We start from the raw sequence: 18429 nt of genomic DNA, 5'->3' as shown, positions 1-18429 counted from the left end.
TAAAACTTAGATTGACTATTCAATCCTTTAAATACCTATACCAAATCTAAAAAATTTGGCAATAAACCCAATCCAAACCCACCAACCCGTAGCATGTTTTATGCTTTGACATAGCATAGTGATCGACTTTTCTAAAATTGTGGGAATTGGATCGTGCTCTCAATCTTGTTTTTTATTCATACTGACTTTAGTTTGATTCAAATTAATATTTTAAAATTGAAAACTAAAAATTTGATAGATTAGATTGATAAAGATCTAAACCAGCCCCTTAATCAAGATAAATAACCCGGTCCAAACCCGGTACATGGAAGCAAGGGTTGCCGGTTGTGCTTTGATGTAATGATCGTCTTTGACTCTTTTATAATTGTGAGAATCGGGAAGCGCTTTCGGGCTTGTCCCGGGTTCATACGACTTTAGTATATTTCACACTGTACTCTTCTTGTTGGTAAACTTTTGCGGTTGGCAACCAGAGTCGTACAATACAATCCTACCCACCCACTTGAGCAAAAAGCAGATGTGGAAGTGTTCCATTTAAAGCTGTATTCCAGTCCAATTGTGCTACTCTTCCTTGGGATCTTTATCTCTTGAGAAAAATTCAAGCCTAAGGATGTTATTTATATAACCATATATAGATATCACATGAATATGGTTATTTTTTTATCTATCTTTATCTCTATTTATAATTCAAATATAAATATTTTCCTTCTTAGAACAAAGAAATATTTAAAAAGAAGATTACATTTGAAAAATAGTAATTACCCATAAACTAATTTTATAACCCAAATATTTAGGTCGGATTTAAATTAGACTCATTGTATGAGTATAGTTATTAGTAAAAAATAGAAATTACTAATATAAATTAATATATTTTTTGAAAAAATTGATGATGTGATAAGAATGTATTGAAAAAAAATTAAAATTTTATGAGTATTTATGATATTTTTTTAATATGATAACATAATATTTATAATATTTTATTGTTATTTAAAAAATATATTATATTATATTATATATAAAAAATTATATTTTCAATATATATGGTTTAATTACTTATCTTTGACAATACATCATTGATTTGAGCTTGTGTATCTAATCTAAATTTGAATACTCAGAATCAAATTTAATTCAAATTTTGATGACACATTTGACTTCTTTTATAATTCGATGTTAAAACCAACTTTAAACCTATCCGAATCGCCACCACAAGGGCTCCATTACATTTAATATATTGTAATAATTTGGAAATTTCAAATATTCATGTATTTAGACTGGATTAGATGACATATTATATGTATTTATAATTGATTATAAATTATATATCAATAATTATGTGTTAATTTAATTATAATTTAAACTCAACCAACCAGTTCTTACTCAAATTGGTATAAATATATCATTAATTATTTTAAATATAAAATTTAGAATATTTATGCATTATTATTTATTATATTAAATGTAAAATGGTTCAAATATGGAAATTAGGATAAGCATGTAATAAAACAAAATCTCACTATTTACGGTTTAAAAAAATAATTCATATTTATCCATCCTTGACAATCCCTTTGTTTAAAAAATTTATAATAATTTTATATTAAAATATAATAAATAAGATTAAAATGTTATTAGGAGGAAGATTATTGAAAATTTTTAGTAATTGACAAATTAAATAAGATAATGAGATGAATTAGCTGGATCTTCTTCCATGGTTAAACTGTCCACCAGAGGCGAAAAATATGGTAAAAGGCTTAAAAATGGTGAATATGTAAATAATTCTAAATAAAGATTTTGTATACGTTACAAGAAAATAATAATATTTAATCTCAATTCAGAACTCCAATTCAATTCTGTCATGAACAAAGTGTGTGTGATTGTGAAGGAGTAGGAAGCGGAATTCGACTCGTTCACTTCCTAATTTACCACTCTTTCCCATTTATCACTGGCCAAACCATAGTTCCCACCTAAATTATGCTGAATACACAAAATTCCCTCTATTAATTATAGAAATGTCATTTACCCACCCATCAACAGTTAAAATTAACAGTAATGAGGATAAAATCGTTATTTAATATTTAATATTAAAAATAAATTTAAATATGATTTTATTTCCCCTCCTAAATTTAAAAAACTAACTTTTCTCTCCTAAGTCAAGTTTAAAAAGATCACATTTCCCCCCTTAGGGTTTAGTTTCCAAACCCCTTTACTTTCTCTGATACCATCGTCGGTTGTCTCTCTCTCCTGACCGTTTCTCTTCTACCGACGACCCTCCTCAACTCCACCCTAACTCATCCGGCGTCAAGAGAAGTCGTCTGAAAAGAGAAATCATCTTCCCAGATAAAGACGAAACGACTCGTTGTCCTCTGGGAAGACGAGTAGTCTTCATTTGGGAAGACGATCGACTTCCCAAACGACTTTTCTCAATATTGGATGGGCTGGGGTGGAGTTGAAGAGGATCGTCAGTGGAAGAGAAACGGTCGGGAGGGAGAGACGACCCGTGATGGCGCCAGAGAAAATGAAGGGGTTTGGAAACTAAACCCTAAGAGGAAAAATATGATCTTTTCAAACTTGACTTAGGGGAGAAAAGTTAGTTTTTAAACTTTTTATGGGAGAAAATGAGATTAAATTTTCAAGGGTTAAGGTTTCGTTAAATTTAACCGTCTATAGGTAGGTAAACGGCATTTTCATAGTTAATAGAGAAAATTTTGAGAGTTAAGCATAATTTGGGTGGGAAATAGTCATTTGGCCTTTATCATTCATATTCATATTAATGCCCACCACCATTTCCGCTCATTTCTCTCCCTTCTCCACTTCAACCTTCACTCAGGTACCCACCTCACTACCCTTCACTCTATTTTCTTCTTCATTGTTTTCACGCATGCAATTTTAAATCTTTTCGTTTCTTGCTTATTTTTCAGATCTGTCTATGAAATATTTTCTCTAACTGCCCATCTGTATGTCTTCATTTTGTTTGATACTTACCATTTTTTGAAATATAACAGTTACAGACTCTTCGTGTTTATGAGTATTTTTATGAGCCACTGTCAGGATGAGTTGCCCTTTGACTTCACTGATAATTTTTTCTTTTTTGTATATCATCACAATCTTTTGTGTAGTTTTATAATAATAAAATGGAATCTTATTCTTTGCTGATGATGAAAAAATCTCTTTGTGGACCATCTGGGTTCTTATCATTTTATTTCCTTAAAGTTTTGAGTCTGGGTGGAGTTCATAATTTCCTACCCTTATTTTTAAAATCATCTTGATAGAAAAGGTGTTTTTTTAGTGGCGTGCCTGGGTTGTGCTATCTCGCATGCTTAAGCTATATGATGAGATTGTAACTCTAAGATTGTAGCGTGATAACTGTTGGCGGTATTATCTCATAGCATCTTTTACTAATAATTTATTTAATAACATTTATTGAATTTCCTTATAATCTTGAATATATATTGGTATATGTGTGTGTGAATATCATTATATAAGGTAGGTGAATTGATTAAATTGGTATGTAATCTATGATTATAGTATGATGATAACTGTTGGTGAGAGCATCTTATACTATCTTTCTACTAATGACAATTTATTTAACAACATTTATTGAATTTCCTTATAATCTTGCATATATGTAGGTATATGTGTGTGAATATGATTCAATTGATATGATGAGACTGTGAATCTGTAATTATAGTATGATCAGTGTTGGTGGGACTGTCTCATAGTGTCTTACCACTAAGGACATAACTTAGTTAAAAGCATTTATTGAATTTCTTTATAATCTTGAATGCATATATATAGGTACGTGTATGTGTGAATCTGATTTCATGATGCTATGTACACATATAATGAATATCAATTCAGTACCAACGATGATATGTCACCGCTATGTATTAAGTATTACTTTATCTTTAATTCAAAATCTTCAGTCATCCAAATTAGTGCTTAGTATAAGTACATGTAGTTTTATTGATATGATTATATAAGGTAGGTGAATTGATTCAATTGATATGTATCATTGTGCTCTGTTGAGTGGCCAGGAAATGTATGCCTGGTGATTTTTTGTGTTTACCTAGTATAAAGATGACACCGTTATTCTGGATGTTTTTTATTCATATGATGTGAATTCGTCCAATCTGAGAATTACTGAATTTTGCAGCTGATTTTGTAGGTGATTGTTAAGAAAAAAGTTCAAGTACATCAAACAAATTTGAAAGGATAACATGGTGGAAGAAGATATCTATACAAAAGATGGGACGGTGGATATAAAAAAAAATCCAGCTAATAAGGAGAAAACTGGAAATTGGAAGGCGTGCCGCTTTATTCTTGGTAAGGTTTGACAATTACTTTATTATTGTTTAGAAATTTCATAGTAACTGTGTTTCATTCTTTGTGATATTTGATTATCCTGAGATGTAACACTAGCAATTTCTACCATTTCTTGCAGGAAATGAATGCTGTGAGAGGTTGGCATATTATGGGATGAGTACCAATCTGGTGAATTATCTCCAGAAGCAGCTCAACCAGGGAAATGTTACTGCATCAAACAATGTTACAAATTGGTCAGGAACCTGCTATGTCACACCATTAATTGGAGCATTCGTTGCTGATTCTTACTTTGGGAGATACTGGACCATTGCCATTTTCTCAATCATCTATGTTTTTGTAAGTTTTTGATTAAAAAGTAACATACTTATCTTTTATAAAGGACATAAGCATGGAATAGGGTGAGTTTTCAGCCTCTCAAGTTTATGGATGTTGATGAATCAATTTTATTGTAAAATTTGTTGCCCTTCTTGCCACTCGTTTTTTATAGCTTATGCGCTTTATTTTCAGTCATTGTGAATTTTTTTCGCTGAAATTTCCCAATTTACAGCTTATTCCATCCTTTTTGCGGGCATTACTTGTTAATTATCAACTTCTATCTCTTTCACATAATTATGAAGTGGAGAAATCCAAAAATTTAGTTTCATTTCTTATGAGGTCTCTGATTGATATAGACTGGGAATTAGAAACCTTGAGCCAAGACATCATTTTTGCTTAAGGCGTGCTGTCAAACAGGTTTCTTTTTTCTGGAAGTGATGAATTCTTATTTTACTAACAGGGGATGACACTGTTAACATTGACTACTTCGGTCCCTGGATTGAAACCACGGTGCAATGAGGATTCCTGCCATGCTACAATGACACAAACTGCAGTCACCTTTACTGCTCTGTACTTGATCGCTCTTGGGACTGGTGGAATTAAGCCATGTGTCTCATCGTTTGGTGCAGATCAATTTGATGAAACTGATGACATTGAGAGAAAGAAGAAGAGCTCTTTTTTTAATTGGTTTTACCTCTCTATCAATGTTGGTGCGCTTATTGCTTCATCTGTTCTGGTCTGGATACAAATGAATGTAGGCTGGGGTTGGGGGTTTGGAATCCCAGCAGTTGCGATGGCCATTGCAGTAGTGTTTTTCTTCACTGGTAGTCGGTTGTATCGGTTACAAAAACCTGGAGGCAGTCCAATTACAAGGATTTTCCAGGTTATAGTTGCATCCTTTAGAAAAGTAAACATAAAAGTTCCTGCTGATAAGACTCTTCTTTATGAGACTACAGATGAGGAATGCAGTATCCAAGGAAGCCGAAAACTTGAGCCAACCGATAAATTTAAGTAAGTTTATCAACTGCTAGGTCATAACCTGGACTTATCTAAGGTTTTTTAATTCATCAATCAGATAGAAGTATCTAAATTATTCTTTACTAATTCACTTGCATATAATTTTTTGAGTGTATGGTAGTCAAACAAATCCCTTGATCAGTAGTCTAATATAACGTTCACAAGATGTATTGTTGCTTTGACTTCTCAAGTGTTTGTGTGTTGTGTTGGTTAGTTAAAAGCTGCAGAGTAGAATTAGTCTCTGAAAAATTGCATCCTGATGAGACCATGTATGTTTGCATTTTATGAACTTATATTTGTCTCGATAAATACTGTTAACACGATCACCAATTTGGTTAAAAAGACTGGAGTAGCCAGATCCCCCGGAACCATTTCCTGGAGCTTTAATATTTAACCATGTTTGAAATAGTTTAAGCCCTTCAGTTTCTCAATTTGTATCGCATATTAATCATCTAAATGAAATTGTTATATTGCAGGTTCTTGGACAAGGCAGCAGTCGAGACTCCAACCGATCGTGCCAAGGGCTTTGCAAACCCATGGAGACTTTGTACTGTAACTCAAGTTGAGGAACTTAAGGCTGTAATCAGATTGCTACCAGTATGGGCATCTGGAATCGTCTTTGCAACTGTGTATAGTCAAATGAGTACCATGTTTGTTTTACAAGGCAACACTATGGACCAACACATGGGACCTCAGTTTCAGATTCCATCCGCATCTCTCTCCCTCTTCGACACTCTCAGTGTTATATTCTGGACTCCTGTATATGATCTAGTCATTGTCCCATTTGCAAGTAAATTCACAGGTCATGAGCGAGGCTTCACTCAGCTTCAAAGAATGGGAATTGGACTTGTCATTTCCATACTTGCCATGATCATTGCTGGAGTTTTAGAGGTTGCTCGACTCAACTTTGTCAGGAGTCACAATTACTATGATCTTAAGTACATTCCAATGTCAATTTTCTGGCAAGTTCCGCAGTATTTTCTAGTTGGCTGTGCAGAAGTGTTTACTTTCATTGGGCAGATAGAATTCTTCTATGATCAAGCACCTGATGACATGAGAAGTTTGTGCTCAGCTCTATCACTCACAACTGTTGCATTAGGTAACTACTTGAGCACTCTGCTGGTGACCATAGTGACTAAAGTGACCACAAGCCATGGAAAGCTTGGTTGGATTCCAGATAATTTAAACAGGGGCCATCTTGACTATTTCTACTGGCTCTTGGCCATCCTCAGTTTAATAAACTTCCTTGTGTATCTATGGATTGCCAAGTGGTATACCTACAAGGCGACAACAGGGCGTGCACATTGACACAGAAATGAATTATAGAAGTATGAGTAGGAGTTCCAGTTTTACTTGTGTTTCTGGTAATCATAAATTATGGTTTTATTTAGATTGACAGACCAAATGCTTGTAAAGTACAGCTTCATGTATCCAGTTTATTTGTGTTTGTAATACTGTTTGCTATATTCATGTTTGAAACTTTGGTTCATAGTAGGCTAAATTCAAGCCAAGCTCAAGTGTGGGACTTTAGTTCGGCTACATATTGATCATCTTGGTTGTCTCAAATCAAGTTCGCCCGACACTAGAGTTGGATCGAGCCAAGCCGAGCTCAAGTTCGGCTCGGTTCACATAGAGTTGGTTCAAGTTCAAGCTCGAGCTTGACTCGTTTTTCATGATCGAAACAACGTCATTTTGTATCAAAAATTTTAATTAGGAAATCTAACGAGTAGCTCGAGCTCGATCGAGCTCAGTTAAGGCCGGCTGGTTTTGGGCTCGATCAAGCCGAGCTCGAGCACAAACTCGACTCGGTTTAAATCTAACCCTACCTGACACACGAGTTGGTAATGAAGCCCTTGTTTGGAGAAGATACAAATTAATATTAAGGAGACTGAGATTAACATTAAAAGGCCAGGCCCGAGGGTCTTGCACTTGGACCACGCTAATGTGGAAAAAGACAGGCCGAAATTGGAAAAGACAAAGCAATATAATTGACACGTGGCAGGCTCATGTTTTCAATGAGTCCTTACATAAAAGAAAAAGTTTATGTTATACCTGAAAACAGGATAATGTAAAACTGAATTTGGGGTTCAAAAGCTCCCACCGTCTATACAGTATCATTTCTCTTTTCAGGAAAGAAGGAAAAGATGATAGCTCTAAAAACTATTCAAACCTCCTTGCCTCCAACTAAGCATGATATTTTCTACACAAGAAGAATCACAAACACCACAAAACATTCTTTTGTGTCTTTCTGCAACTGCAAGTCCAAAGATTCTGACTCTGAAGATTCCACAGCTGAAGGAGATGCTCGTAAACAAGAGTTGCTTGCAAGAATTGCAATGCTTCAAGCGCAAAAAGTCCGTCTGACTGATTATTTGGATGAGAGATCAGGTTATCTAACACAATTTGCAGAAGAAGCCAATACGGAGTTTGACAAAGTTGGAGAGGATGCCCTCAAAGAACTGGATGAAGCTAGTGCCAGGGTCAGTACATAATTTATTGAATTCCCATGCACTAGCCATAGAAAAAGCGTCTTTGCTTGATATAGTATGAAGTAATGTACATAACCCATTTCGTATTCTTTTCCTGGTCGGCAGATAATGGAGAATATAGAGAGCCAAATGCAAGCTTTTGAAGAATCTGCAGAAATGAACAGACAGGAGATTATGGAGAATGATAACAAATTAGCAGAATTCGAAGTTAAAATGGAGGAAGATCGGAATGAGGGGCTATTCTTCAAGAGCCTGAAACAGAAAAAACCTGTGGATAAAGCAAAAGCTAAAGAGGAAATGACGAAGATAAAAGAGGTTACCACACAAAATGCTCGTTCAAAAACCAGGAGGAACATTTACCTTGCTTTAATTGGTCTGCTAGTCCTAGGAATTGCTGACTCTTTCATCAATGCACCCGATTGGCGAAAAGTTGCTGTTCTCGGAGCAATTTTAGTGCCTTTGCTTCTTCAGTTCCTCTACGAACAGGGAATACTATCAGATACAGAAACAACAGGAAATGGAAAGAGTGACAAAGAAAAGAAATGAAATTAATCCTGCCATTTTAGTTTATTGAATATACTATGTAAAGCTTATAGCCTTGGTTTCAATCATATAGCACTGATAAATAGCCCCAAGTGATACTTAAAACTAGGGGTTGATAACTCAGGCTACTTTGCTTTTGCATCATCTTGGTCTGATGTTGGTGATTACACTGCATACACCAAAACCCGGATATTGATTTACCATGAGTGATGCTTTGTGAAAAATATTGAATTCCTTCTATGATAATATAGTTTCTGGCCACATATATAAGCATTCTTTTATCAGTTATCCAGTGCAATATATTTGAACTCAAGGTTAGTCTATAAATGCGGCATTTGCTTTCGTGAAATCAGATATAGTACACAGCATGTTGAGTTATAATCAAATCAATGCAACTAATTGGCCCATAAAATTTGCTGGTTATTTTGTTAACATGCCTGGGAGTAGGTTATTGTGCCAAAAATTTCTTTTCTCTGAAACTGTAATATAGATGAGGCTCTACAAATACCTGAACACAATGACATCGAAAGATCTCTGAGCCAAGAATTCAACTTGTAATAACCAATGGGATTATGCATGTCAGATGGCAAGCAGGATTCAGAAAGATTTACCATTATTACATCTACAAGAAGCACACATTTCATCTGCAGGAAAGAAAAACAAAACATATTCATACTTCATTAACTTTTGAAGATACTCATACCTCAATTACAATCCCCAGTGCTCCATTTGCTTATCGATTATTCCTACTTTCCTGGGGACATTGGACTCAAACTGAACCCAGGAATTTTAATCGGACATCTCATAAGCTAATTTCAGCCTTTCATCTTTTTGGTTATGTCAAACCCAAATACCTAAAACAGGAATAAGAGCAATAAAATGATCATTAATTCTCTTCACTCATCCTAGATTCTAACTTATAAACAGCTAGAGTAGGAAATAGAAAAACCCAACAAATATAAGCAATTAGGAGTTGATACTAACATCTAAGACTTTTAAACAAGCATCACGAAGAAGGCCCATAACCTATCACTGCTCTGACAAGAATGTACCATGTAATGGCAGTTGGAAGAATTCTGCGGTCCAATGCATCATGCAAGAACCTAATAGCATCTGATATTCTACCGCATGAACAAAGCCCCTTGAAAGTGATATTATAAGTTATGATATCTGGGTGTAGCCCATTTTCTAGAATATGAGCCCAAATCCCCAATGCCTTTTCAGAATCTCTAACTTCATAGAGCCCCTCCATGAGAGTGTTATAGGTCACAAGATTTGGAATACAGCTCCACCTCTTCATATTTGAATAAAGCTGCAAAGCATCTTCAATTTTTCCTGCAGAGCAAAGCCCGTGAATTAAAATGTTGTACATAGTTACATCAGGTCTAAAACCTTTTTCAAGAACTTGGCCCCACAAGTTGAGAGCCATGTCAATCTTCTTGCCTTGGCAAAGACCATTTATCAAGCAGCTATAAGTGACCATGTCTGGTTTACACCCTTTCTCTAACATTTCTTTCACAAAAGTGTATGCTTCACCAAATCTTTCCACCTTGCATAAACCATTGATGAGAGTGTTATATGAGACAATAGTCGGAGAAAATCCCTTATGTTCCATTTCCCTAAAAATACGAATTGCTTCCTCAAACCTTGAAGCTTGAATAAATCCATTCATCAGTGTGTTGCAAGTATGAACATTCAATTTACAGCCACGCTTATCCATTTGATTTACTAAATGGGCTGCTTCATCTAATCTCCCTTCTTTGCAGAACCCATCAATCATGGAGGTATATGCAAATGTATCCAAATCACCTCCTCCATCTTCTGCCGCTGTTAGTATCCGTAAAGCCTTATTCAAGTAACCGCTCTTACACAATCCACGAATCAAAACCCCATAAGTTGTGGAATCAGCTTTGCAATCCTTCTCTGGCAAGAGCTCCCAGATCAAAATTGCTTCATCTACCTGACCATTTTCTAATAGCCCTCTAATAAATATATTATAACTCACAACATTACGACAACCGTTCTTCCCCATCAGCTCCCACAATTCAAAACACTCTTTAATCTTCCCTACAGTACAAAATCCATTGAGCATTGCATTATAAGTGACAGCATCTGCTAAAACCCCATTCTCAACCATCTCTCTGTAAACCCTTTCAGCTCCATCAACATTCCCAGCCTTACACAATCCATTAATAAAACTACTGTAAGTAAACAAATCCTTCTGTCTATCATTTTTCTGCATCCTATCCCATATCTCCAAACACTCATCAAATCTTCCACATTTACACAAACCATTAATCATTATATTATAAGTAACAACATTCGGACAAGCCAAAGAGTCCATTGACAACCTCTCCCACATCTCCTTTGCCTTCACATAATCCCCTTTTCTAAGAAAACCATCAATCAAAACATTATAACAGACCACATCAGGCTCCACCCCTCTGAACAACATTTCATCAAACACCAGCAACGCACCCATTAAATCCCCACTTCTTCCTAACTCGTTAATCACAGTACTGTAACTAAACACATCAGGCTTAAAACCCTTTTTCCACAACCAATCCAACAAGGCTTTTGCCTTCTCAAACTGCTTTCTTTTACACGAAATTTTGATCAGAATATTATAAGTTTGTAAATTTGGCAAAATTCCTGCAGTCTCAAAATACCCAACTAAAGACTCAGCCCGGTCCCACTGTCTTGACACAACATATGCATTTAACAGAGTATTGTACGACCTTATACCAGGCTCACATCCAAAAATTTCACCCATGTTCTGGAATACATCCAGTGCATTATCAGGCATCAAGTTCTTAGCATAAGCTTGCATAACCGTCAAGGCCACATCTTCAGGGCATTTGCACTTCCGGATTTTGATGAGATCAACGATTCGGCCAATGTGGGCAACGAGTTTCGCGTGCACAAGTCGGCGAAGGATATGGTGGAACACGTCCGACGAGGGATAGAAAGAAGGGTGGCGAACCTGCGAGTCGAACAGGGCCAGCGCGGAGTCAGGGTCTTTTTGTGCTTTGAGGAGTTTGAGGAATCGTCTCGAGGAGAGGCCCATGGCAATGGTAAAAATTTTGTGGGTTATGAAAAGTCACTGTTGTAGAATGTTTCGGTAGGAAAACGGCCCCGGATTAGCGTCACCGAAGAATTTCTAGTCGGCGGCGAGGAAGAGGAAAACTACTCCGCAACCCATGGGAGATATCGGGTGGGTACTCGTTTCAGGGATTGACCCGTTTCATTTGAGGGGTAGGATTTTGAAAATAGGTTTTACCTATACAGCCCCTTAAACTAAAAGAACTACCTCGGGCCCAACAATTTATCCTTATATGTAAAACCTAGAATTTCTTTATGCAGAGGGATCAAAAATATAATTTTATCATGACTATAATTGTTCGATCCCCTATGATGGAAAGCTCGTTTCGAACTTTTAGTTTGTTCTTTCTTCATGGAACGAGCTTGTTTCCCTTCTGATTTTGTTTTTTTTAACAAATCTACGAACATGAAACATCTACATTTTTTATAAAACACTCAATTATTTTTTTTTTGATAGTTTAAACACTTTTAAAACTAATTATTACAAATTATTGAAATAATCATTTGAAACAGTCATTCAATTATGATGGAATGTCAATTCTATTAATTTTAAAACTTTAAATGATTTGTTTACGAATACAAGTCATATTTATAATATTTCATGGAATGTACTCCATATGAAAATGCTTGTTACTTGTCTGTTCAGAGGAATAATATTCCAAGTTGATGGACTCAAATCTGTTTTCAGGAGTGACTTTTAAGAGATTAAAGATATAAATCATTGCTAAGATGGAAGTCTTGTGAATGCGTTGTAATGGTGAAGTTCAGAAGAGGGATAAGAATCAGAAAGCTTCATTGTCTAAGGCAGAGCAGGAAATGGATTCTTAACCCATCTGCTTGGTCAAATATTATGCTGCTGCTGCGTTGTTTTGAAAGGACTTGCCTTAGTAGAAAATCCAATAACGTTTACATTTAGGCTTCTTGGAGAGTAAATGGGCCGAAGTGTCTATGTTCAATTACAATTAACAGAAACACTTGGAAGGCAACTATGATGATAAGCCATTTACTAGTTTAGACTTGCTCTCTATCTATCCACATATCAAGTTACAGTACAGGTAAAAAGGTTCATCACTCATTAAATAATTAAGAAGAACTCTACTTAATTGTTCATGACTTCATATCCTCATCAAAGAAAAGTAATTGTCAAGATTAGACAATCCGGATAATTATCTTATTTTTTTATAATCTAAATATAAATAAATTTCTATATTCACAATTATATTAAGAATACTATAATATTATATCTATATGTAATTGTATCAATTTGTCTTATAAATATCTATATGTAATTGTATCAAGGATCCTATCACTTTAATCTAGATAAACCAGCTTGCATGTTTGACAAAGGATTGGATAGAATAATTTTAAGTACATTTCTCATTGGAAGAGATGAATGGTAACATGGAGAAGTGCAGAGGGAGGGACAAAATGCCAGGAAAAGAGAGAAAAAACAGGTTGCAAATTGTCAAATGTTACTGAAAGAAAGAAAGAAACAATCAAAGTGCAACAAGCAGTTCACAAGTGGAAGACTGAGTGTACATGGTTGACAAATAAGGTGCTAACTGCCTTGAATAGAATTATTATTATCACCGACTTGCCCATTTGCAAGGCTAACTGGACTGGACAAGCCATTGGGTTATGAGCCTCTTTTCTCTTCTTTTTCTATCCTTTTTTTTTTTTTTTTTTCAATTTCTTTTTATCTTCTTCATGAAAGAGCATGTTGGGATGTTTTTCCCTGATCACTTTTTGACTTTGAAGGCAAATTGTTGTGGATCATGAAGCTTTTTTTTTTTTTTTTCACATATTTAGAGAAAAGGAGAAAACCATAATCTCTAACTCATTGACTGGAACTGGAAATGGAATTGCCCATTTCTTATATGCCTTTAATTTTTTGCCAAACAATATCAATGATCAAATTTGATTGTGTCTCGATAATGGGATTTGAGCATTTTGATTTTTTAATTTGGCATAATTGGGATTCATTATGGCTAAGCTTTGATACTTCCCACTATATTTATGGTCTTAAAAGCGTCTTTCTCATTGTTCAAATTGAGAACCACTATCTCTAATTTAAGGGCAAGACATTAAAATAACGTTGACTCTCATGCATACAACCCTGTTATGGGTGAATCATTCCATGTTAATGTGAATGTTTATTTTATTGATTCAGCACACTCTCTAGCTCAAACACTCATAATCTTCAAAATAAATCGCACTGCGCTTGGCAATGTGTTTCAAGAAGTGGAGTAAAACCATTAACAAGTCAAAACCCATATCGACCATCTTTGTATTTCGACAAACCTTGGAATGTTTCATTTCTTGATAATCAAATGCAAATCAATACAGACCCACATACACAAAATTGGAAAAGATTTAGGAAAGAAGCTGGTTTTTAGTACTAGTATATGCAAACAGGGTAATTCTTTTCAATTACTGCATCATTAACTGCAACTAATCCAACTCTGTCCAACTACAGCAGGCTCCAGAGTTGGGTCTGCCTTTGTAACTTCTTCCAATTTATGAAATTTGGTCATCTCATTGACACAACTGGTCTTGAGCAGCCATGTTATCTGGGCTCTGAATACAGTTGAATTGCCTTAAAATGTCACTGCATATCCTTCACTTCTAGGACATCTAATTGAACTGGAATTATAAGGTGCTTCAAATGATCTTCTTTACAAACATGAAGGGCCAGGGCCAGCCTATATGCTCTGAAACACCTATCATTGAAGCTCCAATCCAAGAGTGACAAGAATAAATCTCACAGAATTCCCAACATGTCACATATTCTTATTACAGACAGTGGGTCATGTACAGACATGTCAGTGGGTCATGTACAGACATGTCATGGAATATTAAATGGTAAAGAAGGATGAGGAGGAGTCAGCAGAGCATTATATGCCTTGTAACAAATAATTTTGGGAAAGAACCTTGAGACCGGTACACTATCAAATCGGCTAATTCTGCAAAGGACAATGCAAAAGAGAACCTTGTTGAACCCTAGGGCAATCACATTTATGCACACAGTGGTATAACAATCTATATGCTCTTGCTTTTTCTGGAAACAAGAAGAGAAAATAACACAGCACATGAAGGAAAATTCAAGAGTATGATAGAGACAAATAAACACTGAAAATTCTTGTTATTTGAATAATTGAAGAAGCATGCCAGCCACTCAATGAAAAGGCAACAAATATAGGGGGCTTTTTTATCCAACCAACCATTAAGAACAGATAGGCACGTGTGATTACACAACAAATGCAGCAAAATTGACAACATGAAACCAAATAAACAACCTTACGGAGCTCCAAATTTAGTACAATCGCATTATGCTCCTTGCAATTGAATGTGCATGATTTGTCCTACTTTTGCCTGATCCTCTCTGACTGTTCCCCATCGGAGCCAAGTAGAACCTTAACAGTCCATTGTCAAGGTTGTTTGGTGAATACCTTGCACTCCTGTTCCTCTCCAACACAAACTCCTCTTTTTTCTTTCTACCATGTCCATTAACCTCAACCCCGTTCTTCTTCAAACCACCAAATGAACCACCAAAATTACTCAAATTCCTCCAACTAACACTGCTGTTGCTCCTCAATAATTTTGGATTGAATGCCCCTTTAACTTCTCCATTCCTTTCACCTCGCAAATCTCGCCAAGACTCTGAATACGACCTCTCAACCCCATTTGCTCTACTATACCTATCTTCATCCTCATCTTTGTTAACACTTCTCCTATGTATAAAACCCAAACCCCATAAATTCCATGTCCATCTCTTCGACTTCTTATTCCCCTTCCTTTCACCATTTCCCACTACGGACGCATTGTCTCTAGAGTTCATTTCAAAAGTCTCACTACAATCATCCCTCAAAGAATTTGAGTTTGAATCCCTCAAATCCTTATCTCCCAAAACCAACTTCGGCCCCTGAAAATAATCCACGGTTGCAGGAGACACTTTTGCATTAGAAACTGACTTCATTTCATCAATCTCAGCAACCACTGCTGCTGCCGTCTTCCTGATCGAATTAGACCTATCAAGACTCTTCCTTCGCTTAGAGGATGAATCCAAATAATAGTCCCTAGTCTGAGCAGACCCACCAGGAACAACCTCTTCCTCATTAATAGCATTCATGGTTGGTTCTTCAACTGGGATTTGAGTATCAGACCTTGCAACATGAACAACAGGAGCATCCTCCACAACAGAAAGCATAGTGGGCATTCTTGGAAAAGTCCTTCCAACCAAATAACCATCCCAAGAAGCCCGTGGCTCATCAAAAGAGTACCGTGGATCGTCAAAAGATATCCGACCCGCATCCAGCGAGAACCTGGGATCCGTGTCACAAGATCTTCTCCCAAACCCATAATCAGCAATCTCCGACTGAGTCTCTCTATATTGTCGGGAAATCGGCTTCTCCACAGGCAATCTGGCTGAACCACTTCCATTGCTACGTTTCTTCAGCTTCTGCTTTTGCCTCCACTTTTGTAATTTCTTACTAAACACTGAAGCAGCTGACCAGAAACTCCCCGCAAAGTCTTTAAAGTCTCTCCCTGAACCCTTCTTCGTTTGCGAATCAACATCTATGTGGTCCTTCATCGGCTTTAAGTTCAAGTTTAACTCCTCTTCTAGAACTTCCTCTATTTTTTCTTCTTCTTCGATAATTTCTTCAATTTTCTCTTCAATTACAACATTTGAAGATGACGTTCCAACATCAGGCTCATCTAAAACCTTAATGTAGTCGTCGTCGTCATCATCATCATCATCATCATTGTCCTCTTCACTTTCACTTTTTTCTTCTTCTTTGGACTCAAACACCGGTCCTTGAAAGCTGGGCCTAGCCGAAGACCCTAAATTCCTGCTCTCACTTGTAGTGTCGCTGAGTTGTTGCTGCTGCTGTTCTCTCTTGTAAGGATTTCTCTCGTCGTCTTGCGTAAACAACGACCAGAGCGTATTTCTAACCCTAACGTCACAAGACTTCCTCTGCGGCTCAAACACACCACTAAAACCCTCGTTTTTTGAAGCGGAAAACGACTTTGTCCGACGTAGTTCTGGAAAAAACGTCGGTTTCCCACCACCACCGCTGCCACCGCCGGGCTTGAAAATGGACTTAAGAGCGGCAGCGGTTGAAGAAGCTAGAGGCGGTTTTCGAGATGAAGAGGATGCAGAAGAAGAGTGATCTAAAACGGCAAGACGCTCGCACAAACATGAAGGACAAAAGCCAGTAAAATGCTCGTCTGGATGACGGTCGCAAGAGGTGGAAGGACGGTGGTGGAGCTGCGCTGGCTGTGCTGGCTCGGCTGCTGGATTCATAACCGGCGTCGTTTTGTAATGCTCACTCTTGCTCTTCTTCTCATAATGTTAGTGAGTGAGAGCGAGCGTGTAAGCAACTGTTTGGCTCCAACTGACTGAGGAAGGAAGGAGAGAAAAGGATGAAAAATTCGGGAAAATTAAAAAGAAAAAGAAAAAAAATTAAATATAAAATAAAATCTACGCGTAGAATTTTTGGACTGTCCCCACGCTGAACTCGACCCCACTGAAAGCTTTCTAGGAACACTCGCTTGTGAAATTACTGCTTTGTCCCTGTCTATGAGGATCTGTTTTACAGGGATAACATATAATATCAAGCTTTTAAACTTATTTTTTACAGGGATAGTGTGGTCTTAATATTGGTGTTAGTGATCATTATTATTTTTTATTATTTTTTTATTACTGTTTATCTATTCGAATAAATTAAATTCGAATTTAAATTAAAAACCCCTGTATTTATTTAAACTAATTCTTGTTTAAATTTAATTCAGCATGAATTCAACTGCAGTTAAAAGCATTCCATTCCATGGGTTTGGATTGGATTTAAAAAGATTCCTGTCGAGAGAAAAGCAAAAGCAAGCAAACACCACGCCATAACTGGACACAGAAGTGGGTTGGGTTTTTGTTTGTTTTTCTCACATTTCGCTTTCTTTCTTGCTTTTCTTTTTCATTTTGGCACTTTTTCTTTTTCCTGTTTTCGATTTTCTTTTTGTTTTTCTTTCATTCATCTCTTCTTTCTTCCTCCCTAAACAAACAAGTTCAATTTCTTCTTCTTCATTTTTCTTGGATTTTTGTTGTATTTACGGGTTAGCAAGTACAGGTGGTGGTGCACCTCCACCCCCACATCCGGGTCATTGTCAAGAGACCAATTTCGTCCTTATGAAAAACGGTGTCGTTACTTTCAGATTGCGAGTCCGAGCTTTGATGGTCCATATAACACTACGGTCTAGTTGCAGTTTTTCCTGTTTTGTTTGGTGTGTTTGTTTTATGGTAAAAGGTAAAACTATTCTTTGGTTAAACTCACGGAAATAACATCTAAAAATAACACCTGTATAATAATAATAAGTCATTCGATTAATGATTAGTTATATCATTTATTTGTATATTAGTTTAAGATACAGGTGAAAATAATAAAAACTATATGTATAAATAATTAATACTAATTTATATATGTAATAAACTTTTAAATTAAAAATAATATAATATTTAATTATATAATTACATATTAAATATATTAATACATAAATTAGTACTCATTAGTGTATATAATTTTACTTGGGTAGGAATCCTATCACTTAAAAGACGATAGAAAATATTATACTTATTTTAGCATCAACAACAACA

General features: G+C 36.0%; 4 protein-coding genes across 12 annotated transcripts; 2 read left to right on the top strand and 2 right to left on the bottom strand.

The window, feature by feature from the left end:
- The first annotated feature begins 2725 nt into the window (after nucleotides 1-2725).
- LOC123229668 (protein NRT1/ PTR FAMILY 8.1-like) lies at nucleotides 2726-7138 on the top strand. 3 transcript variants are annotated; one of them, XM_044655589.1, is made up of 5 exons: nucleotides 2726-2821; nucleotides 4160-4317; nucleotides 4436-4653; nucleotides 5093-5643; nucleotides 6126-7138. In XM_044655589.1, exons 2-5 carry the CDS (start codon nucleotides 4212-4214, stop codon nucleotides 6955-6957), a joined length of 1707 nt encoding a protein of 568 aa, XP_044511524.1. In that variant the 5' UTR covers nucleotides 2726-2821; nucleotides 4160-4211; the 3' UTR covers nucleotides 6958-7138. The 3 variants fall into 3 exon arrangements, with proteins under 3 accessions (XP_044511524.1, XP_044511536.1, XP_044511532.1); XM_044655601.1 differs by having other exon boundaries at nucleotides 2800-2821; nucleotides 4173-4317; XM_044655597.1 differs by lacking the exon at nucleotides 2726-2821 and adding an exon at nucleotides 3219-3366.
- Nucleotides 7139-7637: 499 nt separating this feature from the next.
- On the bottom strand, nucleotides 7638-12118 carry LOC123224463 (pentatricopeptide repeat-containing protein At3g09060). 7 transcript variants are annotated; one of them, XM_044648146.1, is made up of 5 exons: nucleotides 9666-12117; nucleotides 9385-9535; nucleotides 9190-9303; nucleotides 8499-8614; nucleotides 7638-8390 (listed from the first exon to the last, which is right to left on the bottom strand). In XM_044648146.1, exon 1 carries the CDS (start codon nucleotides 11746-11748, stop codon nucleotides 9688-9690), a length of 2061 nt encoding a protein of 686 aa, XP_044504081.1. In that variant the 5' UTR covers nucleotides 11749-12117; the 3' UTR covers nucleotides 7638-8390; nucleotides 8499-8614; nucleotides 9190-9303; nucleotides 9385-9535; nucleotides 9666-9687. The 7 variants fall into 7 exon arrangements, with proteins under 7 accessions (XP_044504081.1, XP_044504088.1, XP_044504120.1 ...); XM_044648153.1 differs by having other exon boundaries at nucleotides 7638-8286; XM_044648185.1 differs by lacking the exon at nucleotides 9190-9303 and having other exon boundaries at nucleotides 7638-8286; nucleotides 9666-10016; nucleotides 10125-12117.
- Nucleotides 7794-8942, top strand: LOC123224505. The gene is made up of 2 exons (XM_044648196.1): nucleotides 7794-8129; nucleotides 8244-8942. The coding sequence occupies exons 1-2, from the start codon at nucleotides 7794-7796 to the stop codon at nucleotides 8682-8684; spliced, it is 777 nt and encodes a 258-aa protein (XP_044504131.1). The 3' UTR covers nucleotides 8685-8942.
- A 2788-nt stretch (nucleotides 12119-14906) lies between the features above and the next one.
- On the bottom strand, nucleotides 14907-17200 carry LOC123209513 (protein OCTOPUS-like). The gene has a single exon (XM_044627597.1). The coding sequence runs from the start codon at nucleotides 17086-17088 to the stop codon at nucleotides 15097-15099; it is 1992 nt and encodes a 663-aa protein (XP_044483532.1). The 5' UTR covers nucleotides 17089-17200; the 3' UTR covers nucleotides 14907-15096.
- Nucleotides 17201-18429: the final 1229 nt, after the last annotated feature.

Source organism: Mangifera indica, chromosome 1, assembly GCF_011075055.1.
Source record: "Mangifera indica cultivar Alphonso chromosome 1, CATAS_Mindica_2.1, whole genome shotgun sequence".
Taxonomy (NCBI): domain Eukaryota; kingdom Viridiplantae; phylum Streptophyta; class Magnoliopsida; order Sapindales; family Anacardiaceae; genus Mangifera; species Mangifera indica.
The sequence above is the reverse complement of the archived record's forward strand: the minus strand, read 5'-3'. Positions and strand labels throughout refer to the sequence as shown.

Excerpts from the sequence above, each read along its gene's own strand:
- LOC123224463 (XM_044648146.1), bottom strand. The coding sequence starts at position 11,748 with ATGGGCCTCTCCTCGAGACGATTCCTCAAACTCCTCAAAGCACAAAAA.
- LOC123224505 (XM_044648196.1), top strand. The coding sequence starts at position 7,794 with ATGATAGCTCTAAAAACTATTCAAACCTCCTTGCCTCCAACTAAGCAT. Across the intron at positions 8,130-8,243 it reads TGGATGAAGCTAGTGCCAGG|ATAATGGAGAATATAGAGAG; the intron begins GTCAGTACATAA and ends CCTGGTCGGCAG.
- LOC123229668 (XM_044655589.1), top strand. The coding sequence starts at position 4,212 with ATGGTGGAAGAAGATATCTATACAAAAGATGGGACGGTGGATATAAAA. Across the intron at positions 4,654-5,092 it reads TCTCAATCATCTATGTTTTT|GGGATGACACTGTTAACATT; the intron begins GTAAGTTTTTGA and ends TTTTACTAACAG. Across the intron at positions 5,644-6,125 it reads GAGCCAACCGATAAATTTAA|GTTCTTGGACAAGGCAGCAG; the intron begins GTAAGTTTATCA and ends GTTATATTGCAG.
- LOC123209513 (XM_044627597.1), bottom strand. The coding sequence starts at position 17,088 with ATGAATCCAGCAGCCGAGCCAGCACAGCCAGCGCAGCTCCACCACCGT.